Genomic DNA, 19217 nt, shown 5'->3' on the forward strand with positions numbered 1-19217 from the left:
TGTATCCTCACTTTAGAACTATTTGGCTACCTGATCAGAGAATTGAAGTGGTCTAACACCCATTTCACTTTACACTTATAAGGTACTTTCCATGATAAAATGCTGAAATTGCTGGGTCTAACTGTACAAGACACAAAACGTGGTTCTTTCTGTCCACACCCTCTGAATACTCTCCAGGACACCCAGTCTCAGGTATTACACATACATATGGGATAGTGGCACCCATCTGTTCTAAGGGCAAGTGGCTCACAAAACAGAGGATTCCTAACACCTTTTATAACAGTACAAAGGATAGAAGGTTCAGTCCTTACATCATGTAGGGTAATGAAGTACATCATGGAGTGTAATGAAGATCTCCAACACAACAGTACATGGATATGGTGCCAATATAGTATATTACTGTATTGATGGCCTTGCTAAATATGAGTTACAGAAATTGTGATGTACTACAGTATGTTGGAAGAAAGCCACACTGGGACTATTCAAGGTAAGTCGACTCCAACAGCATATACCGATCAGCTAAAATATTAAAACCACTGACAGGTGAAGTAAATAACATTGATTATATCATTATAATGGACTCTGTCAAGGGGTGGGATATATTAGGCAGCAAGTGTATACTTACTTATATAGTTGTTGAAGTTGATGTGATGGAAGCAGGTAAAATGGTAAAGCATAAGGATCAGAGCAACTTTGACAAGGGCCAAATTATGATGGCTAGACAACTGGGACAGGATGTAGTAAATTTTCCTATGATCGGGATGCCGGCGGACAAAATCCCAGTGCCGGAATCCCAACCTTTGGCCACAACACCGCCACCAGAATCCCAATATCAGGTGAGAGCCGGCGCCAGATTCCAGACAGCCGGCATCCTAATCGTAAGTATAGCGGCCCGGGTTAGCTAGCCACAGGGGGGAGGGTTAGGTTTAGGCACCACTTGGAGGGAGGGTTAGAGTAAGGCTGCGTGGGTGGGAGGTTATAGTTAGGCGCATCGGAGGGTGGGTTAGGGTTAGGCACTAAGGGGTTAGGTTTAGGCACTAACTGAGAGGGTGAGGATGCAGGAAGGGAGGGTTAGGGTTAGAGGGTGAAGGGGGGAATGGTTAGGATACTAACCCTTCACCCCTGTTGGGATTCTGAGCATCAGGATGCCACTGTCTGACTTTTGAAAGCCGGCATCCCGACTGCCGGACTCCCATACCCAACTAGGACAGAGCATCTCCAAAATGGCATGTTCTGTGGGGAGTCCCTGGTATGTAGTTAGTACCTACCAAAAGTGGTCCAAGGAAGGACAATTGGTAAACCGGCGACTGGGTCATGGCCGCACAAAACCCATTGATGCGTGTGGGGAGCAAAGGTTAGACCATCTGTTCCTATTCCACAGAAGATCTACTGTAGCACAAGCTGAACAAGTTAATGCTGGCTATAACAGAAAGTTGTCACATCACACAGTGCATTGCAGATTGCTGAACTGGTCAGAGTGCCAGTGCTGAGCCCTGCCCACTACCGAAAGTACCTACAATGGGCATGTGAGCATGGAAGAAGGTGTAGAAGCACAGGAGAGTGTGCGTCTTTTACCCGGGGAAGAGATGGCAGAAGAATGCACTATGGAAAAAGCCGGCGGAGGCAGTGTTGGGCATTGTTTTGCTAGAAACATTGGGTCCTGGCATTCATGTGGCTGTTACTTTGACACATACGACCTACCTAAACATTGTTGCAGACCAAGTACACCTTTTGATGGCAACGGTATTCCTTGATGGCAGTGGCCTCTTTAAGCAGGATATTGCACAGTGCTACACTGCAAAAACTGTTCAGGAATTATTTGGGGAACATGGATATCCACCCCAGCCTACCACCTTAAGGTGGTGACTTGGCCTCCAAATTCTCCAGATCTTAATCCCACAGATGTTAGACAAACAAGTCAGAGCCATGGAGGCCACACCTTGCAACTTACTAGACTTAAAAGATCTGCTGTTAACATCGTGGTGCCAGGTACCACAGGACACTTCAGAAGTCTTGTGAAATACATGCCTCGACTGGTCAGAGCTGTTTTGGCTGCATAAGGGGAACCTACACATATTCAGCAGGTGGTTTTAATGTTATGACTGATCGGTATATGTCACACAAACTAACACAAAAATATAACACCACCCTCTAACTGTCAGATATTACATTAAACATTAATATCACTACCAATATTTTTGCAATGTCGCTAGCTGTTGTACCCGGCATTGCTGGGTTTCATTTGTCTTCTCCTCACACCTTCCATCTATCTCATTTGCCAGATAGGCAGACCGGCCCTGCCCCTGTCCCTCTCGTCATACATCCCTCTTCATTTCCCATTCTTAGTCTCTACCTGTCTGTCTATGTTACTCCTCCCCCCCATTTCCCTGTTGTTATCTCCCCCTTTTGCTCTTTATTTTTCCTTTTTTCCTCTGTTCCCCCTCTTTTCTCTCTATCCACTTCCTATTTCTTTATTGGCCGTGTGTAAATGAACTGCACAGAGAGATGGCAGCTATTGGGTAAGGGCACTGTATCCCAACCCCAGCCATCCACTCATCACTGCATCCTCACCCCAGCCTACGCTCACCACTGCATCCCTCTCAAGCCTGCCCCCTGCACAGGCAAAATCACCTGGAAAAAAAAACTGAGCAGAGCGCACGCTCTGAATGAGGGCCGCCCTCCATGAAAATGGAGCGTCCTCCTGGACGCTCGTATAGCTGTGGGTCACCACCCACAGGCTATACGAGCGTGCATTTTGATGGCCGCGATGGTCGTGACCATCGCGACCATCGAATCTGCGTGCCGGAGCCTGCGGTTGAGGTTTTCAACCGCAAGCTCCGGAGTGATTTTGGCTCTATCAGAGCCAAAATCACTCCCACTGACATCACTAGTGATGTCAGTGGGCCGGCTTCTGACGGGAGGCGTTCCCGTGGGAACGCCCCCGTCAGGGAGGCACGCCCCCGGCACGCCCACCAAAGGGGGCGTGCTGTCAATCAACATCGACAGCACGCCCCCTTTGATCAGACACAACGAGCGAAGGACTTTCCTTCGCTCGTCGCGTCTGGCGCATGCGCACGACGGAGCTCCCTCCGTCGTGCGCATGCTCAGTCCAGAACATCGACCCACTTGCGAGCGGACAGCCGCTCGCGAGTGGGTCTGAATCAGGCCCTAAATTCCTAAATCAACAAGTATGTGGAGCACTCCACAGATTATGTTTCAGGACCAGGAGGGGAGTTGTTAGGGGAGTTGAGGGGGAAGGGGGGTTAGAGTAGGTTTGGGACTTCTCCTGCCTCATGCCTGGTGTCAAAACCTGAGAAGGAGCATAGATGGGAGATAGCTGCTGGTGGGAGCTGATTCAGGACATATATGCCTACCCCCGGGGGTTTCTTGCAGTGGGTATCTCTTATTGTCTCTTGTCAGCAAGACATGAGGAGGTGGTTAGGGGGTGCTAGAAACACAGATACAGCTTTATATAATATATTTCTGTCCAGTATTTATTTAAAAGTGGCAATCAGGGCCTTGTGCGAGTTTAGAAAACCTGGCACTGTTGTGATGTGTAGGGAAATGTACACCCCCCATCAGACTGTGGTCCTGATTCAGAGCCGTATGCTCTTTGTGAGCGCTCGCTCTGAATCAGGACGTTTTTTTTTTTACACCCCCATGCCTCCAGGCCGCTCGCTAAGCTGTGGGTGACCACCCACAGCTTTAGCGGGCGGCCTGGCGATGGTCGTGATTATCGCGACCATCGGGCTTGCGACGAGACCCTTGTGGTAGGGTCTCGTATACCGCAAGCCCGAGTGTACTTCCTGCTCTAATAGAGCCACCCCTAGCACGCCTACAAAACGGGGTGAGCTGTCAATCACAAACGACAGCCGGCCCGTCTTGTAGTGAACCCGCAGCGAGTGAAAATTCACTTGCTACGGGTCTCGCGCACGCGCAGTGCCCGGCCATCGACCCGCTTGCAAGCGCTATGTGCTCGCAAGTGGGTCTGAATCAGGCCTGGTGTCCGTTTCCTTGGGGGTGTTTTTTCAACAGATATTATGCATTATTATTTATTTTTTAATTTAAAGATATCTTTCATCGTCCATGCATGCAGGCCAACTTGGACGATATCGTCAGTTTTCCCTGTTCAGAGATGTGGCAGGATGAATCACTGAAAGATATCTTTGAAAGATGTTTGAAAGATGTTTGAAAGAACAATCTTTGAACGATCTATGAACGATATCTATGAACAATATCTTTGAAAGATATCTTTCAAAGATATCTTTCAAGTCGTTGGTGGTACAGATCGTTACGTGTGTATTCACCTTAACAGACCTGAAATATTTTGATAAATATTTATGGGATATTCATAGAAATTACATACATCAACCCCCCTCTTCCCCTTTGTAAAAGCACATCCCTACATAAAGACTGACAAACATAGGGACACATTTATCATATCTCTGCTCAAGAAATGTTCCACTTACAGTTCGAGAACCATCACCATGTCACTCTTTGTCTCGAAGGCGTCCACACATTGCACAAGTTTGGGATGGTGCAGACAGTTCATGATGTCAATTTCCTGCCTTATACTCTCCTTGTCCTTGGCAGAATAAGCTTTGAAGAATTTTCCTGCCCATACTTTTTTACTCTTCTTGTCGACAAGTCGAAACACTTGTCCGAACTTCCCCCTAAAAGAGTGAGACTGTTTCAGAACGCTCAAAACACAAGCTTACACATGGCGAGATCCTGGCAAGATTCTGGAAATCATGGAACAATTATACAACAGGCAGCCCCCAGATCTCAGCACAAGATGATTGAAGTAATACATTTACTGTACATGTTGCATTAATGATGAGGTGATACACTAAATTATATACGTTAAGTCAAGTTCTCTCAACATACTATACTCCTTTATATTCAGTCTAGGGGCAGCTGGGGCAGTTTTCAGCTGGGGTTAAAAGCACCAAGTGTTAAATGCACAAAGTGTGATTACATAACAGTTAATCAAACAGTTGAACAAACATTGACCAACATCTAAGGTAATTTCAGATTAAGAAACTGATTGCTTTAAAATTTGTCTAAAAATAACAAACCTAAAACTCACCATGTACTACACATTTATTTTTATCAACTCCCTCCTTTGTATTTTCTCTAAGGACATAACATCTCTAACTCTCCCTGCATCTCACCTCTCTGGGCACACTGCCGCCCTATTGAGTCACTCACCTCCTCTAAAAACTAATGAGCTTTCTTTTCATCAAAAATTGACTATTACAGCCTCATTGTGTCACTATAAAAAACTTTTACACACCTACAACTATATCTACTTCTCCATCCTGCTTTTATTATCTGGTGACATATCACCAAATCCAGGCCCCACACACACACACAGCGGTTTTACTATGGAATAAATATCCTGCAAACCTCACTTCTCCCATCACCCTCCAAATCAATAAATGTGCCTTATAGAATTCACACTTGATCACAACTTATTATTTTACATCTGAACATCTCTTTACAATAACTACTTTCACCAATTTCTACATTTACCTGAGACTGCTGGTTCACACGTTAACCAAACTCTCTAAATAGCCCTTCATGAAGTGGCTTCAGCTACCCGTCAGACTTCACGTAAACTACAAAAACTGCCTCTTAAAGTAGAATGTCAGTGGCGTAAATCTTAATTCAAATGACTTCCACACATACTGTAAAATAGGAATCCAGCCATCTGTCAGCCTAACCCTCTGTCCCATGCTCACTGTCTACCCCATTCGTGTCACCCCTGTCTGTTTGCCCATCCCCTCTAGAATATAAGCTCTCACGAGCAGGGCCCTCTTTCCTCTTGTGCTTATCCTTTCTTTACTTACATTATCTGCTCTATACTCAAAAGCACCTAACCCGTGACTTTTGCCCTCCTGCTTCTGTAGCAGCAGTGTTTATATACCATGTACTTGTCTTGTAGTGTCTTAAACTGTATGACACTGTTTTCTTGTTCTGCTCAACTGTTTATGTACTATGTTTGTGCACTATGTTTATGTACTATGTAAGGCGCTGCGGAACCCTTGTGGCGCCATATAAATAAAGGATAATAATAATAATAATACTACTAAGTGTGATTTCATTCTCATAGCAAAAAAAATAATAATATTTAATTTCTGATTTAATATTGTACAGAAAAACTATTGTTTTTTTATTTTTTATTTTAAATGCCAGAACAGCTCAGTCTAATCACTAAACATTACTGCCTGTGAGGGATTTTCAGAGAAATATGGCAATAAACATTATACAGATGTGTCCACATACATCTTACCTCCATGGGCTACAAAGTCATGTTAAACATAACGCATGAGCACCGTGCGACTCGGTAGCGCAGAGACACTGTACTGTAGGATTTTGCATGCAGATACAGATGCACACAGAATATAGGCATGCTGCATATCACTTTAATCAGCAGTTGCTTGTGTGTCCTATTCGCATCGCTCTGCGAATAAGATGCATTTGAAGGTAAAAAGTCGCACAAAGACACTTGGCACTACCGAGTAAAGCCATGGCATGGCGTGATTAGAAGGGCTGTTTAACGTGCAAGGAAGTAGGATGTATGCGAACACATCTGTATTACAGATGTATATTTGGCAATGAGTGCTTAGGCAGCCTGTAATTCTCCATTCACTATGGAACTACAAGTATCAGCAGGCTCGATGAGCAAAGTTGTATAGTAAACAGTTCGCCCACCTCTGGTATGGGATATTTATATTTTTTTATCCCATTTACTTGTTTGTATAATATACGATTAAAATAAATTCAGTCTGACCATCCACAATCATTTGCTCTCGGCAGACACAATACAATCATCCAGTATGTGGGCGATCCCACTGACAACTTTCAAACAACAAATAATCCTGCGACTAACAAGAGAACAAACCAAAAATAAAATAGTATAAAATGTTCATTAATTACACATATGAAGCAAATCCTAAAATGTTTTACACCAGTGTCATTTATTTGGTTTTGTTCCAATTGAATTCCGAAAAGACAGTGAAAGCTCTGAGCTGGCACAAGATGCTGCCTCAGTGGGTTATACAATACCTTCACATATGGGAGAATTTAATAAAGAATGTGCCACAGGAAAAGACACAAGGGGTGGGAACTGAAATCCCAAGTTTGTTCCTGTAATCTGCTAGAAGCTATTATTAATAGCTATTATTAAACATTGATCTCTTCATAAAAATTAGTCCTCTAATCTTTTCCTCTAATGGGAATGTGAAGAACGAAATCTTAGAGATAGGATGTATAGTGAGAGAGCATCCAGGGATGAAACTCAAAACCATCTCTACATTTGAACGTCTCACCATGGGAATCTTTATTAGGAAGTTTGTTTCAAACTAAATGTGTTGGTGTTTCTTGTCCCTCTTTCAAAGACACCCCTCTCCGAGAAGGATCTATTGCTGTCAGGAGCTCCCAATTAGTGGTGTGTGGTGTGCACCAGTTGGACTTTATCTTGCATGATTTGGGTGAACTATGGGCCTGATTCAGCTTGAATCGCAGTTGCAAAGACGCACGCAATCGGTCGATGTTCGTGCTCTGCACATGCGTATGCATCGTAGTGCGCGTGCGGCCCACTGCGTACAAGAAAGCAATTGCAAAGACCACGCAAATTCATTGCAAAGTGATTGACAGGAAGTGCCCTTTGTGGGTGGTTACGGGGAGTGGTCGGGCAAACACAGGCATACCAGTGCATCTGAATGCAGTAGCATGGGCGTGCATAAATTAGCCACTGCTAAACCAGATGCAGCTTGAGTACTCATTGTGTGCCTGGATGTTAGCAATTCCTGGGTAAAGTCTGGGCTTGTGCAAGTGTGTGTATGGGTCTGATGTTACTCAATGTTATTATTATTATCGTTTATTTTTATGGCGCCACAAGTGTTCCACTGCGCCTTGCAAAGTACATAACCAAAAAACAGTACAATACAAATACAATGGAAGACAATGACAGGTATAATATACATTGGTGACCATAACACCAATATAAGCAAAAGAGCATAAGCAACCAAGTGTTAGGTGCCCTAGTGGGGAGTAAGAAGTAGATGAAAATAAAGTAAGGAGAAGCACAAGAGGGTAGAGGGCCCTGCTCGCAAGAGCTTACATTCTAAAGGGGAGGTGCAGACAAACAGGCGTGACGCAGATGGAATAGATAGCGAGGAGGGAGCATGGAGTAGCGGGTTAGGATGAGAGCTGGAAGGCTTTGATGAAATAGTGGGTCTTGAGAGCCCGTTTGAATAATTGTAGAGAGGTGGAGAGTCTGATGGGGAGAGGGAGAGAATTCCAAAGGAGGGGAGACGCGCAGGCAAAATCTTGGAGGCGGGAGTGGGAGGAAGTAATCAGTTGGCATGAGAGGCGGTGTGCATTAGTTGAACGAAGAGGGCAGACAGGAGAGTGAAGAGAGATGAGGTCAGAGATGTAAATGGGAGAGGAGTGTGTGAGGGGTTTGTAAGCGAGTGTGAGCACCTTGAATTGGGTTCTGAAGGGGAAGGGGAGCCAGTGAAGAGCTTGTAGGAGAGGGGAGGCAGGTGTAGAGTATTTGGAGAGAAAGATAAGTCGAGCAGCTGCATTAAGGACAGACTGCAGAGGAGCTTGGGAGTTGGGTAGGCCATAAAGGAGGAGTGAGTGTATTAGGGTCTTAGTAGCATCCTGGGTGAGAGAGGGTCTGATCCTGGAATATTTTTGAGATGGAAACAACAGGTCTTTTAGAGGTTCTAAATATGTGGTTTGAAGGAGAGGGAGGAGTCCAGGATAACTCCAAGACAGCGCACTTTGGGGCTAGAGGAGATCGTTGTGCCATCAATTTATATAGAAATAGTGGGAAGTGAAGGTTATGTGGGAGGGTGGGAAGATGATCATATCAGTCTTAGACATATTAAGTTTAAGAAATTGCTGGGACATCCAGGAAGATATAGCAGAGAGAAAGTTGGAGATATGAGTGAGGAGAGAGGGGGAGAGGTCAGGGGAGGAAAGGTAGATCTGAGTATCATCAGCATACTTATAGAGGGAGATTAGAACCTTGGGGAACAGACAGAGAAGGATCGGTCAGAGAGGTAGGAGGACAGCCAGGAGAGGGCAGTGTCACATAGACCAAGGGAGTGCAGGATTTGCAGCAGGAGAAGGTGGTCAACAGTGTCGAAAGCAACAGAGAGGTCAAGAAGAATGAGCAGAGAGTAGTGGCCTTTGGATTTAGGAGCAAGGAGGTCATTGCTGACTTTTGTGAGCGCAGTTTCAGTGGAGTGGAGAGAACAGAAGCCAGACTGAAAGGGTCAAGGAGGCAGTTGGAAGAAAGAAAGGTGGTAAGGCGGTTTTAAACAATACGCTCAAAGAGTTTGGAGGCAAAAGGGAGGAGAGAGATAGGCCGGTAGTTGGCGAGAGTGTTAGGAACAAGGGTAGGTTTTTAAAGAATAGGGGAGAAAAGGACATGTTTGAATGCAGAAGGGACAGTGCCAGATGAGAGGGAGAGATTGAGGAGGTAGGCAAGATGGGAACAGGCACAAGGAGAGAGGTAGCAGAGGAGACGTGAAGGGATAGGGTTAAGGGGGGAGGTGGAAGGGGATGAGGACTGGATGAGGGCCATGACTTCCTCTCCAGATATAGGGGAGAGGGATATCAGAGAAGGTAAAATGGCAGTGGAGGGATGATCCGGGAAAGGAGGAGGTGTAGTGCTGGGGGAATGGTGGTATGTGATGTCATGACGTATGGAGTCAATTTTAGATGTAAAGTAGGTAGCAAAGTCAAGGGCAGAGAGCAAGGAGGGAAATCAAGGAGGGGTTGGGCAGAGGAGTGAGTTCAGGGTGGTGAAGAGACGCTGGGGATTTGAGGATTGGGAGGAGATAGGTGCTTGAAATATGAGTGTTTAGAGAGGGAAAGGGAAGCACTGTAGGATGAGAGCATACATTTGAAATGGAGAAAATCTGCCTTAGAGCGTGATCTTTTCCACTGTCGCTCGGCAGTTTGTGAACACTTTTGCAGGTATCTGGTGCATCTGGAGTGCCAGGGTTGAGGTGTGGATCTGCAAGGGTGAGTAGTGATTGCCGGAGCAACAGAGTCAAGAGCAGAAGGGAGATATTGAATAGGGAAGTAGCTTGTTTAGGGCAGGAGAGAGGATAGGGGAGAGAAGTGAGTCAAGCAGGGAAGAAAAAGAAACTGTGTCGATAGCCTCAATGTTACGCTTAGTGATGGTGGCCTTAGGAGGCAGAGGAGGGGAAAGAGAGAGGGATAACTTAAAAGAGAGAAGGTGATGGTCAGAGAGGGGGAATGGGGAGTTAGAGTAATCAGAAATATCACAACAGTGAGTGAAGACCAGATCAAGCGCATGCCCACTCACATGGGAGGGTGAGGAGGTCCATTGGGAGAGACCAAATAAAGATGTGAGGGTAAGGAGTTTGGAAGCAGAGGATTCAGTGGAGATATCAATTGGAATATTGAAGCCACCTAGGATAATGCAGGGAAGGTCTGAGGAGAGAAAGTGAGGGAGCCAGGAGGCAAAGTTGTCAAGCAATTTAGAGGGAGGGCCAGGTGGATGGTAAATGACAGGTACTCACAGGTGTACTGGTTGGAAGAGGCATATAGCATGAACCTCAAATGTAGAGAATGTAAGGGATGGTTCAGAGGGTATTATTTGGTAGGAGTAACCAGGGAATAGAAGGCGACCCCCGGGCCAAGGGGTGTGAGAGAAGGTGAGGCCCCCAGAGGAGAGAGCTGAAGGAGAAGTGGTGTCAAAGGGTGAATTCCAGGTTTCAGTAATGGCTAGGAGGTGCAAGTTGTTGGAGATGAAAGGTCATGGGTGGGAACCAGTTTATTACAGACTGATCTGGCATTCCAGAGGGCACAGGAGAAAGGGACAGTGTTTGTGGGGGAGATGTGAATGAGATTATCACGATTGTTGGAATGAGTATGTGAGATTAATTTTGGGGGCCGAGGTGAATAGAGTGGAGAGATTGTGCTGGCACCAGTGCTGGGAAGGGAAACTTTAGGTGGTGAGTAGGGAGGGAGTTTAATGAGATGTGGATGGAGGTGGGATGAGGTGACATGGAGAGAAGTTTTGGAGGATGGATTAGCAGTGGGGAAATAGGACCATGGTGGGGTAGAAGAAAACAAAAGTGTAGTAGTGGGAGAGGAGAGGGAGGAAGGCAGACAGAGGAGCGGAGATAAGGGAAGGAGGTGGTGGAGGAGACAAGGGGGAAAGGGTAGAGGTGGAAAAAGGGGACAGAGCAGAGGATTAGGTAGACACTGAGTGAAGGAGGAAGTGGAAGAAAACCAGGTCACGGTGTGGCTGAGGTAAACAGGGGGAAGAAAACTGGAAGGAATAAAGTATGAATGTGAGTGAAAGTGCAGGAGATTTGCAGAGAAGCAAGTGAGAATACAGTGGTGAAAAGGTGTCTGCACAATAACAAAAGTTTATTATTGAGGGGAGTAAAAGTGGAGATTTAATGGGTGGAGAATTTGAATGTTAAAGTAGATTGTGTTAGAAGATAGAAGACATGAGGCAAGGCAAAGGACTAAGGTAATAAGACATTATTTCTAGGAGGAAAACTGAAGTTGGCACAGCATACAGTAAGCTTTGAGGTATTTGCAAAACCAGAAAGCTAGCACAAAGATTAGCAAGTAAAATGTTAAACTCTTACAATGAGCAAACAGAGTCCAGTAATTATTGTCCTGGTAATGCTGACATCCGATGCTTGTAGTTGAGATTTTGAACTCACATTTCTTGAGACTTTGTCCAAATGTTGTTTTGATATCTGGTGGGTTTGGAGATGGGGTGTAATACTTGTGTTTGACTTCAGTTTAACACCGGTATAATGCCAAAATTATGTTTAAAATGCACTTTTAAATTTGCAAAATATTTAGCACTACAGATGTTACCGATTGTTTCGCTATATTGCTCAGTATTACGGATTTACGGATGTGTGTATGGGGAAGTGGGCGTCCTTATCTGAAGCTGCGATCGCACAGCAAAACATAATGGGTGTACTACTGTTTTGCTTGCGATAGCAGATTAGCATACCTTCACAGCGGCAGATTGCGTGCGTCTTTGCAACTGCAATCCAAGCTGAATCAGGCTATATAACAGTTGACATGCTATTAATCAAGTTTTCATATTGTATGTGTTTTTAAACTGCATTCTTTTTAATAAAAATGTAAATATGCTGCACAATGAGTCTTCTTTTGTTTGGTGCTGGGCTGAGTTTTATATTCGGAGATTATTAAAAGCTTTAAACTGGGTACACACTGACAGATATATTGGCCAATCAAATGATCAGCCAATATATCGGCAAGTGTGTCTGCAGACCACCCGTACACATACAGCAGCAGCCGCAGGGAGGGGGATGGATATGCCCCCATCCCGCAGGACCAGCCTCCTCCTACACACTGAACAGAGATGATGGTTGTTCAGTGTGTACGAACAACCATCATCTGCAGATATATCTGTTCAATGTGTACCCAGCAGAGAGGACTTCATCTGGAATTCCACCATGTTTGAGTTGAACCACATTCAGATAAGCACATTCATATTACTTACAAAGTACACATATTACTTATCTCATTAGTGTTTTATTTTACTACACTATGATTGCCTTCCTGTTTTGTCATTTTATATATATACTTCCCAGAATAGCTGGCACTCGTGACAAATTTAGATACAGTTGGTGCCTTCCTTGTGTATCTCACATACACTATATAATGTTCCAGCCTTGCAGCAGCACTCCTAAGACTTTTAAATAATGTCAGAAATAAACTGCAGACATGCAGATCAATAATCCAACATTTCAATTCTTATTTGAATTTTCGTCAGGGATTCAAGAAGAAACAAAATACAACTTACCCTTATTCATTACTTCTGATAAGGATCTTCCTCTATTAAATAATTCTAAGTTATTGCCCTGTTACCACCGTGGTAAAATATAGGAGACTGGGTTGTCGGAAGGACATCTCTAGTCGGTCCAGTAGTGAGGCTATCCTGTTTCTTTCACACAAAAAAGGCTGTTTCAAGTGCCTCGGTTGCACTACATGCGTATACATGGAAACAGGGCACTCATTTATACACCCCCATTCAGGAAGAAAATGTAAAATCAATTTCTCCCTGACCTGCACTAGCAGCTACGTTGTATACTACATCAGATGCCCATGTGGGCATCTGTATGTAGGTAAAACCTCTCGTAAATTTAAAGCAAGAATGGCACTCCAACGGTCTCAATCCGTCAATCAATCAATTGAGGGTAAAGAGATTGATCAGCCGCTGGCACGCCATTTAAAAAAATTCAAGCATAATCTGCCCTCTAATATAAAAATCATTGATTTTGTTCCACCCAATTTGAGAGGTGGAGATAGAGACAGGGTCCTGTTGCAGTTGGAGGCTCAATGGATCTTCAAGTTGAATACTGTGCAACCTCACGGTTTAAATGAAAATTTGTCATTTGCCTGTTTTCTATAATGAGTCATTTGTAGAATGAGACTTCTCAGATAGCATTGTTTCTTAGTATTTCTAGTCTAGACATTGTAGGACATAATCGCTTTTCTAACAGCATCTGTCACCATAGCAACCTCCTCGTCCAGCCTGTGACGCGGTGCGGCCGGGAGCTGCTTGTCCGGAGTTCACTGATGACGTCAGGGAAGGTGTGCGGGAACATGAAGTTGTATTTTGTTTCTTGTTGCATCCCTGACGAAAATTCAAATAAGAATTGAAACGTTGGATTAACTGCATGTCTGCAGTTTATTTCTGACATTATGTAAAAGTCCTAGGAGTGCCGCTGCAAGGCTGGAACATTTTATATATATATATATATATATATCGTTCAAATGGCGGCACTCCGTAGAAAACAGCACACAAGTCAGTGCATAGTATAAGCAACGTTTCAGCGCTTTATTTCGCGCTTTTGTCAAGCCAACATAACATACTATATATATATATATATATATATATATATATATATATATATATATATATATATAGGAATGCAGTTAGAGCGGCACTCGCTGGTCTTATTCAATACAATACCAACAAATAAGGACACACAGTCCGTGATGCTGCAACGTTTCGAGGTTTAATCCTCGTCCTCAGGTGTACAATATATTTCATATACGTCTTAGCTTTTTTAGATTTATTGCTGGTGGTGGCTCCTGTAACTGTTTGTATACACCGCGATGCCATAGCAACGGTGGGAGTATCTGTTACTGGACGGGGCTGGATGCTAGCCGGAAATCCGTCTGACACCAACACAGGATGCGGGCAGATGACCGGCGTTTTTACCTACACGAGGTGTCTATTTAGGTAAGCTTTTCATGTCTTCATTTTTGTATTTACTGCCTGAGGACGAGGATTAAACCTCGAAACGTTGCAGCATCACCGACTGTGTGTCTTTATTTGTTAATATTGAATAAGACCAGCGAGTGCCGCTCTAACTGCCTTCCTGTAAATTTCTTGGGGGTAAGCACCGTGGCCGTTTATTTATTATTGGAGAGTGCCGGCTACAAGGGATCTATTATATAAATATATATATATATATATATATATATATATATTTCAATCACCGTTTCCAGAGAGAGTAAGAAGGATGATATAATGGGGTCTCCATCCAGAAAATTGCATTGATACTCTGCTGTCAAGTGCAACTATTAGTGTCAATAAATGTTAATTTAAGTTTCCGCCTCCTTTAACATCAAATTTATAAGGATATTAAACTGAATATATATGTGTGTGGCTACACTCTACCATGCTCAGCGATTGGTCAGAATCTCCAAATATATATATATTAGGAGATTCTGACCAACCGCTGAGCATGGTAAAGTAGAGCATAGTCACACTCAAAGGCAGGGATCAGTGATCCCTAATAAGAAATGGACGATCCGTACTATTCCATTAGTACTCAAATGCCAGCCAATCATATTAATACATATAAATATAATAATGCTCTTAATGTTGAACAACTTCTACATTTCGTCATCAAGCAAGCCCAACTTATGGATGGCTCTTGTGATTTTTCACACTGTGCATGCTCTATAGACAAGCACGTGTCTCTTTTCAGTGTCATACGCTTCTTAGTTGCAACTCTACATGCAGCTGAATAGGCGTAAAAAGGTGGCAACAGGGCTAAGTATGTGTGAGGGTGTGTCAAGGGTGTGTATAGTTATGCATATGCAGAAGTACATCTGATTTCAGACAGGTGGATCTCTTGGACCAGGCATAGAACTGGAGCCAGTGTGCAATGATAATGATGACGGCTATTTGAAGTGGATGGCTAGGGGTGGCTGCATACAACTTTGCATGTGGACGAATATTCACATTTAGGCCTAGCTCCGTGCACACAGTGCAGGTGCAATTCTGTCCGACTCGTGGTGTGCAATTCTGAATAGGTCCCATGGTGTAGTATTTAATTTTCTAAAACAAGGTAACACACAAAGAACTATTTTTATTGTGAGAGCTCTAAAACTTAATTCACCATACACTGACGCCACACAACAAGTTTCTGCCTTAGGATATTGTAATTAAAACACATTTAAAAAAAAATAATACACAATCTCTAAAGCACTGATGCACAATGAGTGATTGTAGAGTGTATAAAGTCTCCTTTGTTATTACTTATCAGCGGTGTAACAATCTGGCAGCAGTATTTGTAGAGCTCATTACATTACACAGGATGTTTCCATCAGTACATCTTATACAAAACTTTGTTACCCGCTTGTGAGAAGTGTAAAAATGTTACAATCTTTACTGAATTATAGTTGCAATTATGATCTTGTTCAAAGTAAAAGATTTCATTACAGTATATTGTGCATGCTCTAATCTATTTTGTTAAATGGAAAATTTATTAATAAATCTTTTTAGAATTCTAAACCTGCAGTGTGATGTTCTCTGTTCATTCAGTGAGTTGATTATCTACTGAGCAATGTATGAATTATTTACAGTGAAACCATGAACAAAAGGCAGTGATGTTAACTTCTACAATAGAAGCAGGCATTCTGTAGTTCTGACTGGCGTGGAACTACAGGTCCTAGCATGTCTATCAAGCCTGTATTCTGTCATATACCATTAAATAGTTGTTTTTTTTGTTTACTTAGAGATATGTAAAGGTATTTATTTAAAATCATGGATACTACTTACTTTTTTCATGTAGTTAAGAGGATCACTGGATACATTTTAAGGAAAAATAATTTATCAGCTTCTTTAAAGTATTGAAATATTTAGATCCAAAGTATTAAACTAAGAGTAAGTACTAAGCCTTTCCTGTAATCAGTGGAGAAGTCAGAACTGTGGACCTCATTCAGACCCGGTCACAAGCGCTGAGCGCTCGCAACCGGGTCGATGTTTAGGCACTGCGCACGCGCAGCGGCTGCACTGCCATGCGCAAGCTCCAGAGCGAGAGAGAAATTCTCTCACTCCGGAGCTCACTGCAAAAGGGCTGGCTGTCGATGTTGATCGACAGCTCGGCCCGTTTTGTAGGCGTGGCGAGGGGGTGGTTTCACAAACGGAGGCGTTCCTTAAGGAATGCCTGCCGTTTTGTGGGCGGCCGCACTGACATCAGCAGTGATGTCAGTGGGGAGCTTCCTGCTCGATCAGAGCAGGAAGCTACCTGGGGCTTGCGGCTGCCGAGACCCAACCGTAGGGTCTCGTTGCAAGCCCCGATGGTCGCGATTGTCTTGACCATCGCGACCATCAACTTGGTCGGTCGCTAAAGCTGTGGGTGGTAACCCACAGCTGAGTTAGTGACCAGGAGGACGCACTTAAAAATACAAGTGGCTTCCTTCATTCAGAACGAGTGCTCGCTTCTTGCCAGTGTCTTCACACTGAATTGATAGATGTCAACTGAAAGCTCCAACTCACAATTTGCTAAATATTTTTATTTCTTCACCAGAAGGAAATAGAAAAAATATATATATAGCAATTCGTAAAAAACAGTATGGACTTTTAATATGTCAGAACCTAGTAGACTCCATGTATTATGGGTTTATCAATCTAACATAAAGATGTGAAACCAGATTAGTCAGAGCTGAGGAATAAGCCCAGAGAGATTTTCGGCAGGTCCCAAACGTTTTTGGTGAACTCTGTTTGGGGAACTATGGGGTCTATTCATGTAGATCAGAGGTGGGGAACCTTTTTTCTGCCGAGGGCCATTTTGATATATATAACATTATTGGCGGGCCTGGTGCAGGTCACGCCCCCTCCACGTGATGTCACACAGGGCAGGGCCACAATCGCCAGTGGTTACAGCAATGCCCCGAAGCATCCTGAGGATGCTCCAGGGAGCTGTAAAGGCAGCGGTGTTACCGTCTGAAGCATCCTAAGGACGCTCCAGACGGCACTGCTGCATAGATTCTGTCTGCAGGGTGCCATTCTAGGCATCCTGCTAGCCGGATGAGGCTAGAAAAAACAAGCACCGAGGGTCAGACCAAATGATTCCGAGGGCCTTATACGGCCCCTAGGTCTGAGGTTCCCCATCCCTGATGTAGATGAATTGTTACTTTTTATTATATGTTGAATCCGTTTGATGTAATATATATCTTTGCTAAGTAGCAATTCAAATAGAGTTACCTTTCCGACGAAGCCATCCGAAAATGAGGGCTCTGGCGGTCCATTCTTTTCCTCGGTCCTCTGAGAAGTATGGAGTCAGAAAGCAGGTTTGAATACTTTCCTGCTTTCTGTCAGTCATCGGCGCTTGCATTTTTTTATAATTTAATATATTTTTACCTATAGAAATATATGTGATAGATTATCTTTAGTCTTCAATTATTATTTTAGGTGAAACTGAGGAAAAAATGCTATTAATCTGTGCCCAGCAGCTCACTACATGGGATGTAGTTATTATTTCGGCTGAATGATGGCGCAGGCATTCCGACAGTAAATATTGGGGTTAGCGGAAGGGGTAGGCACTAAAGGGGAGTGCTAGGGTTAGGCATTATGGGAGAGGGTTAGGGTTATGGAATTAGGGGGGGAAGGGTTAGAGTTAGGCTGCAGGAAGAAGATTAGGTTTAGGTTACAGGGGGGAAGGATTAGGTTTAGGCTGCAGGGAGAGAGGGTTAGGTCAAAGGGAAAGATAATACACTTACCTCTATCTGTTGGGATATTGACTGAGTCTGGATGTTGGCATTGGGATACTGTCTGCCGGAATGCTGAGCGCCGGCATCCCATACCCAACCCCGCTACATAGCAGCTACAGTGGCTGATAGTCTATAAAGGGGGCTGAGCAAGGAGCGAATGCCGGGCAGAGAGCAGGGAAGTATTCCACATCCCTGCCCATTTCGTCACGGTGTTCAGACTACTGTACATCATCCTGCAATGGCGAATCTGAACACACAGGAGAAGTGGCTGAGCTTTCCTTCCTTTAATGAATCGCACTCACCATACTACAGTATGGTGATGCGATTCAGCTACGTAGCTTGGGTGCAGCTAGAGAATGAATTTATTTCTCCACGTTAAGCCGTTTTGTGAATATCACCAAGCAGATGAAAGCCCTGTTTACCGCAAAACAGGGCTTTTCTATGCTCTATGAATAGAGCCCTATAAATCTGTTATGTGTTATGACAAGCAGTAGGATGTGGAGTGGCGCGATCTGAGCATGGCACAGTATTATTGTACTTACGTTCCCAGACGCTCCTCTACATCGTAAAAGTCGGCCACCTTCTGAGTGGTGTTAATGACAACATTCCTGTATTCCCCCTCAGATCCTTTCTCTTCTGCAAAACAAACAATCAACAAATAACCTCTCACTATCTAAAGTGTCTCATAATGTACTTATTAGGAAATAAAACATTTTATCCACAACAGGCAAATATATCACAAACAGTTGAGATTAGGAGAACACTACAGAAACATAAGAAAAGGGTTGGAAACGTACAATGTTTCACTTCATTTTAAAAAAGATCCTAACTGTGCTATAGAGGATCTTGTTTTTTTCTGTGGAACTAAGGTAGTGGTCCCTAATTGGAGAAACGATGACATAGAGGGTGAACTTGCAAGAACAGAGATGAGGACCACTTTTGAACTCTGCACTTTAACTCCATTGAGTTTAAATGTCGATTTTGAGACTAATTGGTTTCTTTAAAATTTTAAATCATTAATTACTTACTGTACCTTAGAGGGTTCTTATTTATTGGTAAATTTTTAGTATGTTTTAGTATATCTTGTTTTACAAGATATATTTATATCTTTTTCCATTTTGCCTTTCATGTCTTCCACGGATTATGTGTAAAAA

At 43.6% G+C, this 19217-nt stretch overlaps 1 protein-coding gene across 3 annotated transcripts in view; it reads right to left on the reverse strand.

Annotated features, from left to right (window-relative positions):
• MYLK (myosin light chain kinase) overlaps positions 1-19217 on the reverse strand; it is an 807913-nt gene that overhangs the window by 56016 nt on the left and 732680 nt on the right. For all 3 annotated transcript variants that reach the window (XM_088460742.1, XM_088460740.1, XM_088460741.1), the window contains 2 exons: positions 18606-18699; positions 4470-4673 (listed from right to left, as the gene is read on the reverse strand). In XM_088460742.1, the coding sequence (XP_088316868.1) occupies positions 4470-4673; positions 18606-18699 (298 nt within the window). The remainder of the gene's footprint in view (positions 1-4469; positions 4674-18605; positions 18700-19217) is intronic.

Source organism: Taudactylus pleione, unplaced genomic scaffold (assembly GCF_031769625.1).
Source record: "Taudactylus pleione unplaced genomic scaffold, aTauple2 ptg000977l, whole genome shotgun sequence".
Lineage (NCBI taxonomy): Eukaryota > Metazoa > Chordata > Amphibia > Anura > Myobatrachidae > Taudactylus > Taudactylus pleione.